The 12,632-nt window shown below is 44.4% G+C and overlaps 1 protein-coding gene across 1 annotated transcript in view; it reads right to left on the bottom strand.

Annotated features, from left to right (window-relative positions):
* Nucleotides 1-12,632, bottom strand: part of LOC104271579 (E3 ubiquitin-protein ligase UBR4-like) — a gene marked incomplete at both ends in the record, with an annotated part of 40,302 nt that overhangs the window by 26,336 nt on the left and 1,334 nt on the right. Inside the window, 20 exon segments of the mRNA XM_009866289.1 lie at nt 328-391; nt 747-935; nt 1,129-1,327; nt 1,532-1,632; nt 2,561-2,662; nt 3,641-3,850; nt 4,289-4,446; nt 4,570-4,667; nt 5,236-5,360; nt 6,006-6,235; nt 6,325-6,447; nt 7,338-7,520; nt 7,968-8,096; nt 8,696-8,775; nt 9,206-9,338; nt 9,742-10,024; nt 10,494-10,663; nt 11,611-11,696; nt 11,829-11,988; nt 12,558-12,632. The exon segment at nt 12,558-12,632 is cut by the window's right edge and continues 30 nt beyond it. Coding sequence (XP_009864591.1) covers nt 328-391; nt 747-935; nt 1,129-1,327; nt 1,532-1,632; nt 2,561-2,662; nt 3,641-3,850; nt 4,289-4,446; nt 4,570-4,667; nt 5,236-5,360; nt 6,006-6,235; nt 6,325-6,447; nt 7,338-7,520; nt 7,968-8,096; nt 8,696-8,775; nt 9,206-9,338; nt 9,742-10,024; nt 10,494-10,663; nt 11,611-11,696; nt 11,829-11,988; nt 12,558-12,632 — 2,898 coding nt within the window.

Genomic DNA, 12,632 nt, shown 5'->3' with positions numbered 1-12,632 from the left:
TCATCCAACCTGGCCTTGACCACCTCCAGGGAGGGGGCAGCCACAGTCTCTCTGGCCAATTTATTCCAGAGCCTTGCCACCCTTGGACTGAAGAATTTTCTCCTAAGATACAATCTAAATCTATTCTTCTTTAACTTAAATCCGTTTCCCCTTGTCCTATTGGTGGACACTTGTAAAAAGTCCCTTGCCAGCCTTCCTGTAGGTTCCCCTCAGGCCCCCCTGACCAAACTGCTTTAAAACTCCCACTATGAAACTGAAACAGGACAGTTGAAACAGCTCATGCCTGACATTTATTTCAGCAAGTCTAGCAACAGTCATGAGTCTTACCTTCCCTTGCATGACATTCGCATTCATTTTTTCTACGACATTCTTCTGAGACAGGTATTTCTTGCTGTAACACAACACAGTGGAGAAGATCATTAGAGCTAAGTCTCTGGGAAGTATAAACTCGGCTCTCACCAACAGCTTCATGAATTCAGTTTGCTTTAGATTACCACCAGGAAACATATAAACGCAGTAATTAAACCACTGAGAGCAGAAAAGACAAAGGAAACACACCTTTGCTTTTAACAAGGGAGACATAGATTAGCCTCTCTCAGACACTTTAGATTCCTGACAACAAACTAAGGAACAGGCATGTATCAGTAAACATGAACTTCTGTCCACAAATTACCAGGAAAAAAAATAATTTAAAATTAGTCTAAGTAATGCGAGATAGCAAACAGCAGCATACAGTTGGCTCTTACCATCTGCCTAGCCAGTCGATAGCAGCACCATGAAGCTGGAGGTGTCCCGCACCTTGTCCTGCACTCGCCAAAGTTGCCATCACGACCATCAGCTCGGGGAAGCCTGTGCCATCGCCGTTGGCCAACATCTCCGTTGCCATTGGTATCAGAGTGCTCAGGAGAACAGTGCACACGCCTTCTCCGACTTGGCTAATCAGAAAGAAGAAAGTTTCAGACAGGGTCCATCACCCACTGAAATACAGCTTAACCCCACACCGCAAGGGCACTGACTTCGTTTGAAAGCTGAAAACAAGAAGCCATCAGCAGCTCACAAGTAATTTGCAGGCCTAGAGAACAAAAGAAATGAACAGCCCACAAAAGAAATGACAAGGCTGTACTTCACCTGTTTTCCCGAACGATGTAAGTCGTCAGGAGTTGCAGCAGCTGCCTGTTCTCCTGCACAACGTCCAGTTGATCTGAATCTTTGGGTGGGGACATGGTCATCCTGGTCAACCAGGCCTGGAGACGTACAGGCTCCACACAAGCCAGCTGAGCCAGAGAGCCACAAAGTCGCAACAGGCTGGGGTTGGGACTCTTCTCAGCTGGTGGAGAAAACGACCAAAATTACTAGTGAGTGACAGATGCTACAACAAATGTGTTTGAAGATGGCTTTCAATTAAACGGGTGGCGCTGTCACTTCATTTTCTCTTACAGCCTTTCTTTCACGGATCTTCCAACCACAGTCTAATGCAAGACTAGCATAAGGTGGAAAAAGGCAGGACAGAAGAGATTCAACAACTACTTACTCAGCTGGAAGAGCTTGGTGAAGAATTTCAGCACCCTGTTACAGAACTTCGCTGAGAGGTTCTCGTTGGCTGTTGCCATCATGATCTGGACCAGTTCTCCACTATATGGAGGGGGGAAATTAAGTCAGCTTTGTAAAAGACGACCCATTCCTTGGTTTCACTTGCACTTGGTTATATTTGCCTCACTTTTAAGACTGGAAATAGTTTGCATTAACACAGGTCAGCAGTCAAGCCACAGAAATTGTTTTCAGACAAACAGCAAACTCCTAGCTCAGAGTAAAACTTGTAGATCCCACGAGCTCCTGAGTGGTGTATCAGTATTCTCCACATACCAAGTCCCAAAAGGGCCTGTTCTGGTTTCCAAATCAAAGTTCAAGATTTTATTGCCTATTTTTCCCTTCCACATTAAGAAAGGAGAGCCACCAGACTGCTTCAATTTTGAACTGTTGAACATAGAAAGCAAACCCTGACAAGGGTCAACTTTCTATCAGAAAAATTTTCCTCCAGTTCACCCTTAAATCTCTTCAGAACACGGTGGCTGTGCTACGCTGTTTTCATCATAATTTGTCTTCATAATTCTAAGTCAGGCCAACTCCTCACCTCCACCTTTACAATTATTGACCTACTGTCCTGAGGACACGCTGAGAGAACTTGGGATTTTGCAGCTTGATCTGTAACTGCCTTCTAGACCAGCATCTCTCAAAAACCTCCTTATAAAGCCTTCGAGGGAAAAAACATCTTGCAAGACTCCCCACTGCTGACCACTACGAGGACTTGCTGAATATTTTATTTGGAGCGACAAAGATGTAGGTCTTCTCCCTCACAGCAAGTCTTTTCCCACTCTCCTGCACTGCTTGAAGGGTATCCTATCTCTCCATGGGTCTGCACTTTTCTGCACAGAGGCATGAACAGCACACGCTGACAGGGACAAGCTAAGAGTAAAAGGAACAGAAGTGAGTAAAAGGAACAGAAGTGAGTAAAAGGAACAGAAGTGAAGTTCTTGGGCTACAACTTTGAGGATGACTTCACCTTTCTGAAAAGAATTCCTCCATGGCTTTTCGGGCCTGGCTGCTCTCCAGCTGCTTCTCCAGATGCTGCAAACATTCCTCCAAGATGGATTCATCCAGGCCACTGAGGATCAAAAGACACATTGTTAAATTAGAACCTGTAAGAACAATTTCAAGAAGCGATCCATTTTGCTAACGCAATTCTAATAAACTTTTCCCTGACAGCAGCTCTCCTTGCAAGAGACAGGAGAAAAACAGCTGACCAACAATTTGCCTGTGTTTATACATAAAACCCAACAAAACCATCAAATGTTCACAAAAAAGTGACACATGATGCTGTAGGCAACTTACACAGTTGGAAACCTAGAATAATCTAAGCCTTTCAGACTCCTCACAGGACAAATTCCTATAAATGGCTGCTCTTTTTACACTTCAGTGTTACTCCTCCCCATTCTCTCCAGCGCTCATCCCCACTCCACAACGCGCCCTGCAAGTAAAATCCAATTACATTTACATTCTCTACCAGAAGGCGCAGTAGATCTCCCTCTGAATACCTTCCATCCAGAGAGGATCAGCGTTAAAAAGACGCAGCATCATCATGCCTAATGGTTTTATGTTTCAGATGGGTAGAATCAACATCTGTGCATCAAGCTTATTCCCTCTACACGCACAGCGAGTAAGGGGTGGGAAGCACAAATCTGGCTAGTTTGCTTTGATAAAGCAGGGATTAGCCCTCCTTACAAACAGCAAGAACAGAGACAAAGGAATATAAAGCAAGTTAGGTCGGGATCTTCAGCTTTGATTTTGTGCTTGCATTTACATAATTTTCTATTTGCTTAAATAAAACACTATCCAGATATATACATGCTCCATCCAGGGTTACAAGCGATGACTAAAATCCACATTGCCTGAATGGCAGTGCTGAAAATTCTGGTAACGTGAATACAATATCCTGTGTTTTCAGTCTGCAATTATAGAAGGCTTCAACAGATAAAAATAAGCTGATTTTTTTTGTGCTGTTGAAGAACTGACACAGTAACACACGGTAGTAATTTTTTGTATATGGCTTCGCTGGAGAACTAGAAGCCATGTAGCCCGGTACCTGTTTGGATCAGAGTGATGGGCCAGTATGTTATAGCATCCTGTGATCAACTTCTCATACACACGTGCCAGGAATTCATCCGATTCTGCAGGGCCCAAGATCCTTTCCAGGGAGTTGCTGCTTATTTCTGCCACGCTCTCTGTGCTGGTCTCCAAAAGGAGGGGCAACAGGGAATGAATCACCTGCGGTGGGTTCAAATCATCCGACCAGCTTGAAAAGAAAAGCAAACAAGTGAACTCTCGGCATGATGTACCAAAGAACGACTATACTGAATAAATCAGAAGTCACACAGGGAAGGCATAAGCCTGGGTGGAAGCCAGTGAAAAAAGTCTTTTTAGAAAGCTGGGATGAATACACTACTGGCCCAGACATTTTTCCCCTCAGAAGAATAATCTTCATGTGGAAAACTCTCCACGTGTTACTTTTGCATGTATACAGTTAGCACGTTTTCCTAGACGGTCACGCTATCGCATACTGCGAGGCTTTCGGACTTGCCTACAGCATCAACAACTATTTTTTTGTTTCAGAACACCTTAGAGTAAAAGCCTCTGGATAAAAATTTTCTTTCATTTCACTTCCTGATGAAGACAGACATTAAGGGCAAACAGATCTATACAGCATGAATGTAACATAAACCCCATCACTTACACAATGAGATCCCCAGTGAGCCTGACTAGGGAGAGCAGGGTGTGTTTTAGGGAAGCTGCAAGAGGTAGACTTTGGCTGCAGAGAGTCCCGAGGTGGGCAGCCTGAACCGCGCTGATGTAGCTCTCGGCAGGGATCGTGTCATTCGCAAAGGCGTTGCGCTAAGGATTGAGACACACGTGCACAGAAATCAGAATCGTTCAACGGGAAAACACCCCGCCTGCCTCTCCCAGCAATTTTTGGGGTTACGGGCACACCAGATCAATCCCCGATGCTGGACTCACCCATGAGCCAATGTTTGGAAACTCATTTGTATGAATGTTGTTCCATGATTCACATAAAGTCTGCACAGCTGACGGCAAGTTCTGAACAAGTGTTGGACCTATGATCAGTACAGAATCGTCACTCAGTCATTTCATGGCTCCTACTGAAAACCACAAAGCTGCTACAATGGGTTTTAAAACTAGATCATTATTTAAGACACAACTATAGATACACTGAGCTGTAACTCTGCTGACGGCTAGTTTCATGCTCTTCTACAAGTCAAAATTACCCCTAAGTTGGCAAGAGCTTCCCAGTTTCTTTCACTTCATTAAAACAACAGAAAACATGGCAAAAACACTAACTCAGAGCAGTCTTCAACATGGCAACACTTCATAATTCCTCTTACTGTGCCATGCCACTAAAACACCAACAGGGTTATAAAAGCATTCCAATAATCCAGACAAGCCCACAGGAGAGTTACTCTTTGAACACTTGACCAACCCTTCCAGTTGTTAGGATGCTAAAAGGGAAAGACTTCGCAATCTCTAGACAGGATAACGCACTCGTTTGAACAAAGGGCTTGAGAACACATGAGCCAGCACACAGCTTTGGAGCTGAACGCTGGCAGCAATGCAGAAAGCTTAACCTACAGAGAGAAGGAAATCTGAACTTTCCAGTACCCTCACCTAGAGTATTAGACTTGCAGCGGCTGGATCCGATGGCCAGGACAGCAGCGTAACCTCGCAGCTTCTCTTCAGAAGGTTTGTTCTCAGTGGAACCCTCTTCAGAGAGACTCCGTAGCAAGTAAGATCTGCATTCAGGATGGAAAGGATTTATTTTTGGAAACAGCTCTGCGTTTCAGAACTAAATGTGTCAAGACAGTGACAGATAAGAAAGCAAACTTCTGAAGTTCCACTCTATATTTTGCGTTACACCACTAAGAGAGTTGGGCTTATCTGTGCTACTTATCCCAGAGAAGAACCCACTCAAAAGAAAAAGCTGATTTTTGCTTTTTTCTACATATGTTCTAAAGGCTTCTATGTTCTAAAGACTTCAGACTCTTAACATAAGAACTTGAACCCGCTCTCTTTCTTGCTGGTCTGACAGTCTCCATATCATCTCTGTGAAATAAGCTAAAGTAGCACTATCTTAGAAGTAGTAAGAGGAGATTTCATCACTGGAGGAAAAGTCGGTTTTGCAAGCTTGCAAGAAAGCCCTGAATGATCAGACAAGGTGGCTACTTAGAAACAACAACTTCACGTATGTGGCTTGAGAAGTTATTTTTTATTGTTCTTTTTAAACAACAGGCACTCTAGAGGACCTAAGTTCAAGTAATTATACACTGAACTACAAGCGAAAAGGCACCTACCTCTGAGAAAAAACCAAACAAAATTCAAAGAAGGCCTTAATACATAGAAGAAAATCATACTCTTACTAGTGATTGCAAGAACTGTACCTTGTAAACGTAGCATAGGTGTCAATAAGCTGCAGCGTAGCAGGCAGGAGGTTCTTGGTTATCTCTGAAGACTTGTGTGGATCAGTTTCTGCAGCTAGTTTGGAAAAGTGCTCATCTAGAGAAACCTGAATCTTGGAAATTGCAGCATCGAGGGTGTAAATGGATTGTAAACTGGGAACTTCGTGCAGCTGGAGAATAGTTGTGCAATCAACACCGCAGAAAGAAGATATCTTGGAACACAAAGGGATGGAACAGTAAGTGCTAATCGTTCCACAAAAGCAGAAGCTCCACGTGCACGATTGCATTCACACCACCTCACCTGTCGGGCAAAGTACTCCTCCGCTATTTCCACATCGTACTTCACCGAGCTGCACTTGCTGGAGGCCAATTCAATGAGCGAAGCAGCGTGGTCGGCTTTCATGCCCTGCTTGGTAAGGTGATCCTACAGATGCCAAAAAAAATAGACCTGTCACATTTTAAAAGCGCTGTAAAATTAACCACTGTGCCAATTACCAGGCTAGAACACTACAGAAAACAGGGACACAGGTTTGAGCAGCGCAGGGGGAAGGGACCTGGGGGTGCTGGTGGGCAGCAGGATGGCCATGAGCCAGCAGTGCCCTCGTGGCCAAGAAGGCCAACGGCTTCAGCAGGTGGACCCGGCTGGTAGGTGGAGAGAGGTTCTCCTGCCCCTCTGCTCCGCCCTGGTGAGGCCACACCTAGAACATTGTGTCCAGTTCTGGGCCCCTCAGCTCCAGAGGGACAGGGAACTGCTGGAGAGAGTCCAGCGCAGCCCCAGGGATGATGGAGGGATGGAACATCTCCCTGGGGAGGAAAGGCTGGAGGAGCTGGGGCTCTGCAGCTTGGAGGAGACTGAGAGGTGACCCCATTCATGTTAATAAATATGTCAAGGGGCAGTGTCAGGAGGACGGAGCCAGGCTCAGCTCAGGGATGTCCAGTGACAGGACAAGGGGCAATGGGTACAAGCTGGAGCACAGGAGGTTCCACAAAAACACCAGGAAAATGTTTTTCACTGTGAGGGTGACAGAGCCCTGGCCCAGGCTGCCCAGAGAGGCTGTGGAGTCTCCTTCTCTGGAGACATTCAAAACCCACCCGGAGGCACTCCTAGGTGATCCCACTCTGGCAGGGAGGTTGGTCTAGCTGATCTTTCAAGGTTCCTTCTAATCCCGACCATCCTGTGATTCTGTGAAGTTCCCATTTCTGGCCACCATGCCCCCATAACAAATCCCAAAAGCAGTCAGCATGGAAAGAGTAAGAAACTCAAATTCTTACTATCAACATTACAAAACATCCCGAACAAATATGAGGCTGTACCTTGATCCACGTGACATAAGACGTGATTCGCAGACGGGAGGACCAGCGCAACGTGTGTAAAATATCACATTCGCTCATCTCTGGTGTGTTCATGGCCAACTGATTCATGTAGTTTTTGGATGGAGGCAAAATCCCTAGTATCCGCCACAGTATCAAGAAGTAGTACTGAAGTGCGCAGGCTTCCTAAACAAAAGTACAGTTGGACAAATTAGTAAAGAAAAACTGCAATTTCAATCAGCACAAATACTGAAATTATCTCATCAGAGACCTAACCTCCTGTAGATGTGCCAAATCAGATGAACACTGAGCTTCTGTCGTATTAGACAACAAATTATGCAACAAAGAGGAGTGAGAAAGGAAAAAAAGAAAGATTGTACAAAATTTTCCTGCTTCATCGTATTCTAACCAGACGTCCTGGAATCACCAGAGACCTACAACAAGTCTAAAACACGTTATGAATTAAAAACTCACAGGAACTGTAGCACCACCAAAAACTACTATTAGCCATGGGATTTTTAAGTTCCCCATTACTCAGTTGACTGTCGAGAATACTTTGGGGTTAAGTACTTTGCTTGAAAACACTGTTTGAAAACTTGTTACTCTTCAACCCGGACAACATCACAGTCTTACCAGTGCGGTGACATTTTTGTTCTCTTTCCTCCTGAGCGTATCAAACTGCGACCCAGCTGCAAGCAATGAAGTCAGGGCTGTGTAAAGCTCATCATATTTCATAGTCCTCGAGAAAAGGACCTCGCAAACCTGCAAGAGATGACAAGTCAGGACCGATTCTCTGCTAATAGCACAGCTCTGCATTTATAAACAGCCAAGTTCTTCTCCTAAGTGTTCAGAATACCCACAGAGCAAATCTACGCAAAATAAAACTCGAGGAAGTTAGTTCAGTCGCGTGTTTCTCTCCTCAGTCAGCCTACCAATGAACTGGTTGTAAGGGAGCACGCATGAAGAAAGCCTACAACCTTGACAACAAATTCCGTGAGGAACTAAAACCCAAGAAGAACACTGAGCAAAACAAGAAAGCAACTCTAATGCCACGTGTGTCTGTCACGGGTGTTTTGGCAGCACTGAAAAACAAATGCGGATACAACAGGGCTCTCTGTCATAGCTTACGTATTGGAATCACAAGTAGCCCAACACATCCTTACAGACTTCACATACTGACCTTCCCAACATGTAATTGGACACAAAACCAACTCCTACTATTCTTATCTCCAGTTGGTGAAATATTTCTGCTCTATGTGCTTCATCAAGTCTTTCCTTCTTGCCTATTTTCCCTGGTAATTGTCAAATTAATGTGCCCCTTGAAGCTCAGAGAAAGGTCTTAAAAACAGAAATGACAATACCGCGCTATCTAGACGGTTCAGATCATCTTCAGAAGCTTCTAGAGACAGGATGCAGTAGAACCGAGGCTGTGGAACTGCATCTGCAATGTAAGACAGAAAGTAATGTTCAAAATTACAGTTTTTATTAGGCAGTATCGTGTAATCCTCTCTCCTCCATCCTCACAACCTTTCATATTTCAAGACTAATAACAGATTCTACTAAGCTAGCTCCATGACACATTATATACGCTTTTAACCTGTGGTATATGCAGCCAAACCTTTCCTACTCATACAATCCCAGCATAAAAAATACACATCTATTTTAAATTACTTGTATCATACTTCCCAGACAACAATAATTTTGTTTAATAAAACTTTTCTTGCATGACATGCATTTTTATCTGTCTGTTGTAACCATGCCCACTAGAAGGAGGAAAAGCTACCCACACCAGGGCACAGGAAGGGCTCTCATTTATTTGTAAAATCACATCTTGAAATAAAAAAACCCACCTCTTACATTTTCTTTCTTACCTGATGAACAGTGTTTGCTCCAGTTTTCTTCCACTTCTTTAAACCCATGATAAAGTGGGACAGACGATCGTCTGCTACTGTCCTGGGATCCACTCACCCAACCAATGGGTGGAGTCAGCAAATTATATTGCACCTAAGTTTAAAAGAAATTACAAATAAACCAAAAAAAACCCACGTTGGCATCCTTGTCATTAAGGTATAGAGCAGAAAAAGAACCATAAAATGCAAACAACTCCATTGTCAAAGCACAAGAATTCCCAGCTTCTGAGGGAAGCCCTAGACCCTGCCCGATGATTTTTACTCTGGAGTGGGTGATTTTTATTTGGGCTGGGCATTCATCCTGTCCTCACTGGGATTCTGCCAGGAATCAGCCACCGTGGCTGACGATGAGCTCTAACTCCAAAGGCTGGTAAAAACATCAAAACCGATTTACTCGCAAAGGTCACGGAGCCACCAGAGCACACCAAATGACTGCCTGGCACACATTTCTGCTGGGTGACCAATGACACGTCCAGAACGCGACCTCAGAATGTTACCTGTTCAAACAAGTACACGGGGGCCTTGGAATACTGATGGAGCAGGTAGTCAAACACCAAGAGCAGACGTGCCACGATAAGCGGCACAGAAGACTGCTGGGTATCCATGTTCACGGTCAGCTCCACAATTGTCTGGATACAGAGCATCATGATAGATTTGCGGCCCCTCTCAGAGAAGTTGTGAAAAATAAGCAGCAGCAGCTGGAGATGTTCAACATTCAGATCTTCGGTGTCACTGGGAAGAGTTCCCTGCAAAGCGTTTTGCTTCAGTGTGCCCACAAACCTGACAATAAGAGAGGGAGTTCATGAAGTTTACTTCTTTTCTTGCTTAGATTCCTCTTTAAAATCTATTTAGAGAAGCACTTTGATAATTATAAGTTTCTGCTTATTCTTCTAACACAGGCAATTTCACAAATTCAGGTAATGGCATGGAGAGGAAGAATCCTGGCACCATCGTAACAGAACCCACCAGAAACCTGCTGAAAAAAGAGAGCTGCCTTCCCCTTTTAAAAACCAGCGTTGCTGGAGGTACTTCAGCCTCCACCCGCGTCAATCCTGATTCTAGGTTTCATTTCCTACGCTCTAGGGGAAGGGCTCCAGCAACATAGGCTCTCTGCTCCTCTAAGCGTCACATAACATGACTCAGAAAATACATACACATTTGTTACACCGGTCAGAGAGCATTTTCACTTGGCAGAAAATCAGAGAGGGAAGACATGACCAACTTTCATCTTAACATAAGATTATCTTACCTTTCCCAAACCTTAAGGCATTCTGGAACATCAGGATCTCCCTGGGCAGTGGCTTTATGCTGCCAAATCAGGAGAAGCCGTGAGAGCACCGACAAACTCTGAGGATGGATGTAGAGAGGCCATGGACCTTCAGAAAAAGGGGCAACCCCCAGCTGCTGAAGAAGAGTGTTCTGCAACAAAACAGCGATTTGTTGAAAAGGGACGAGTCGTGTCTGATGCTTTAATTAAAAACGTGATTTCAACAAATAGATGACAGGAAATGTCAGGGGTCTCAGAGCTTGTTCACATAGCAGCATCTGTCCTGTCTCAAATACACGGCGTGGCCACTGAGGGACAGTTACGCTCTCACTTTGCCACCTAAAACACAACAAACTTTCAACTTCAACGCTGATGCAGAAAAAATGGCATTAACGAGCTCTACTCATTTACTGCACAGGAAGAGAGGATTATGTCTTCAGTATGTAAGAACACGGAAGATGAACCACAGTAACGCTTGCTTTGTTTCAAACATTAGTAAAAAAGCAGATATCCAAAAAGTCTGACTGCTTTTAGAGAAAGAGTATTTTAAATATAGTAGAAAACGGTCAACAAGAGGTATAGGGATTGAATTCAGTGATTGCTAAGCAGATTTACAACCCCCACTTACAGTGTTAAGTTGGGGCAGCTCATGACCTGGCATAGAAACCTAAAGGCTACAGAATCAGCACATGAAAGCAAAAGCATTAATTTGATTCTCTCCCAAGAGAATTCCAAGGCCTTTTGGCACCAGTCCTGACAGTGAAGCAAATCTGCAGGAACGTATCTTAATAAACGCACGGAGAGAGGCAACACTCCAAAGCAAAATATACAAACTCATTTCCTTTTCAGCCATCATCACCTTCAAAGTTCAGTGGATTAATCTGAACTCTAGATGTGAACCTTACACTCTGCAGAATGTTTTGCAGGGGATGACTGCTAAGGTCATCCAGCTTGCTGGATATTCCAAGCTCTGTTGGCAAAAGAATATACTCTAGAGCCAAATGGAATCATCAACACACTACTCCAGGGACGAGGAGTCCATGTAGAGACATCAATTAACACTTCTTCATTTTATTTAGTCATTCAACCACAGACTCACCTGCAAGACAGGAGACTGAAGATCTGAGGTCACCAAGGAATGGTTGAAGTGATAGAGAGCAGCAGCAAACTCCTCATCTGATGTGCCTGTGAGACAGGGATCAAGCCATTTACTCTTGCTGCTCTCCTATATTTAAGATTTCCACATGGAGGTAAGAAAACATATACCTGTAAATCCTACAGTCTGTGTTCTCTAACAGAGAGGTTCTGATCACTCACCCTTAAGGCCATCCTTATCGACTTCTTTGATGATGCTGGCCAGTGTAGCCATGTGCTGCTCCGAAAGAGACACACTCAGGTAGTTGCGAATGAAATTATTCCTGGAGTTCAGCATAGAAGAAGTGATAAAGTTCAAAATGTTTGAAGCTAGGCTCAAAAACTGAAAAGAAAAGAGAAACACGCTGTAGAAGTAAAAAAAGCAGAGGGACCATAAGACAACATTAAACAAACACCAACAAAACAAATCGAGTGCCCCAGCTCCACACCTGGCAGGTGAGTACAGGTTTACTCATCGCGATACTCACGGCTCCCTGCACTCTGTGCTCTGTATTGGCACTGATTCTACAGTTCTCTGAGAAGGCTGCAAGGCTCAAACCTCTTGACTGCAGTATTTATTTCTGTCTTTACCCAACGGAGTTGGAGCTAAAAGCATTCTGTCAGCAAGTCATTTCACTTGTAGTCCTGCCCTCATTTTCCCTCTCCCTCCCTAACCCAGCCAGACATTAACATCAGTCTTTGCTTCCCTGGCCCTAACAAATCCTGTGACATTCCATCCCACTGAAGAGCAGAGAAAACATCTTTCTCCAAAGCCCAGACCGAGCAGTTCTCCACAGATCTCCACAAACGCCTGACGTCTATCGTGCTGCCTGTCGGTGTCACCAGCCACCGACAAGTAAACCCTGCTACAGTGCCGCAGTTGTTTCATTAAGCCTGAAGATCTGCCCGTACCAGCTCCGGATCTTTGCGGCTGGCCAGGATGTTCCCGTTCTCCCCAGCCGTCTGTTTGTTAGGGCTCTTCACTCG

Source organism: Apaloderma vittatum, unplaced genomic scaffold, assembly GCF_000703405.1.
Source record: "Apaloderma vittatum isolate BGI_N311 unplaced genomic scaffold, ASM70340v1 scaffold16333, whole genome shotgun sequence".
Classification (NCBI taxonomy): Eukaryota; Metazoa; Chordata; class Aves; order Trogoniformes; family Trogonidae; genus Apaloderma; species Apaloderma vittatum.
This window is presented reverse-complemented; position numbering and strand designations above follow the sequence as displayed.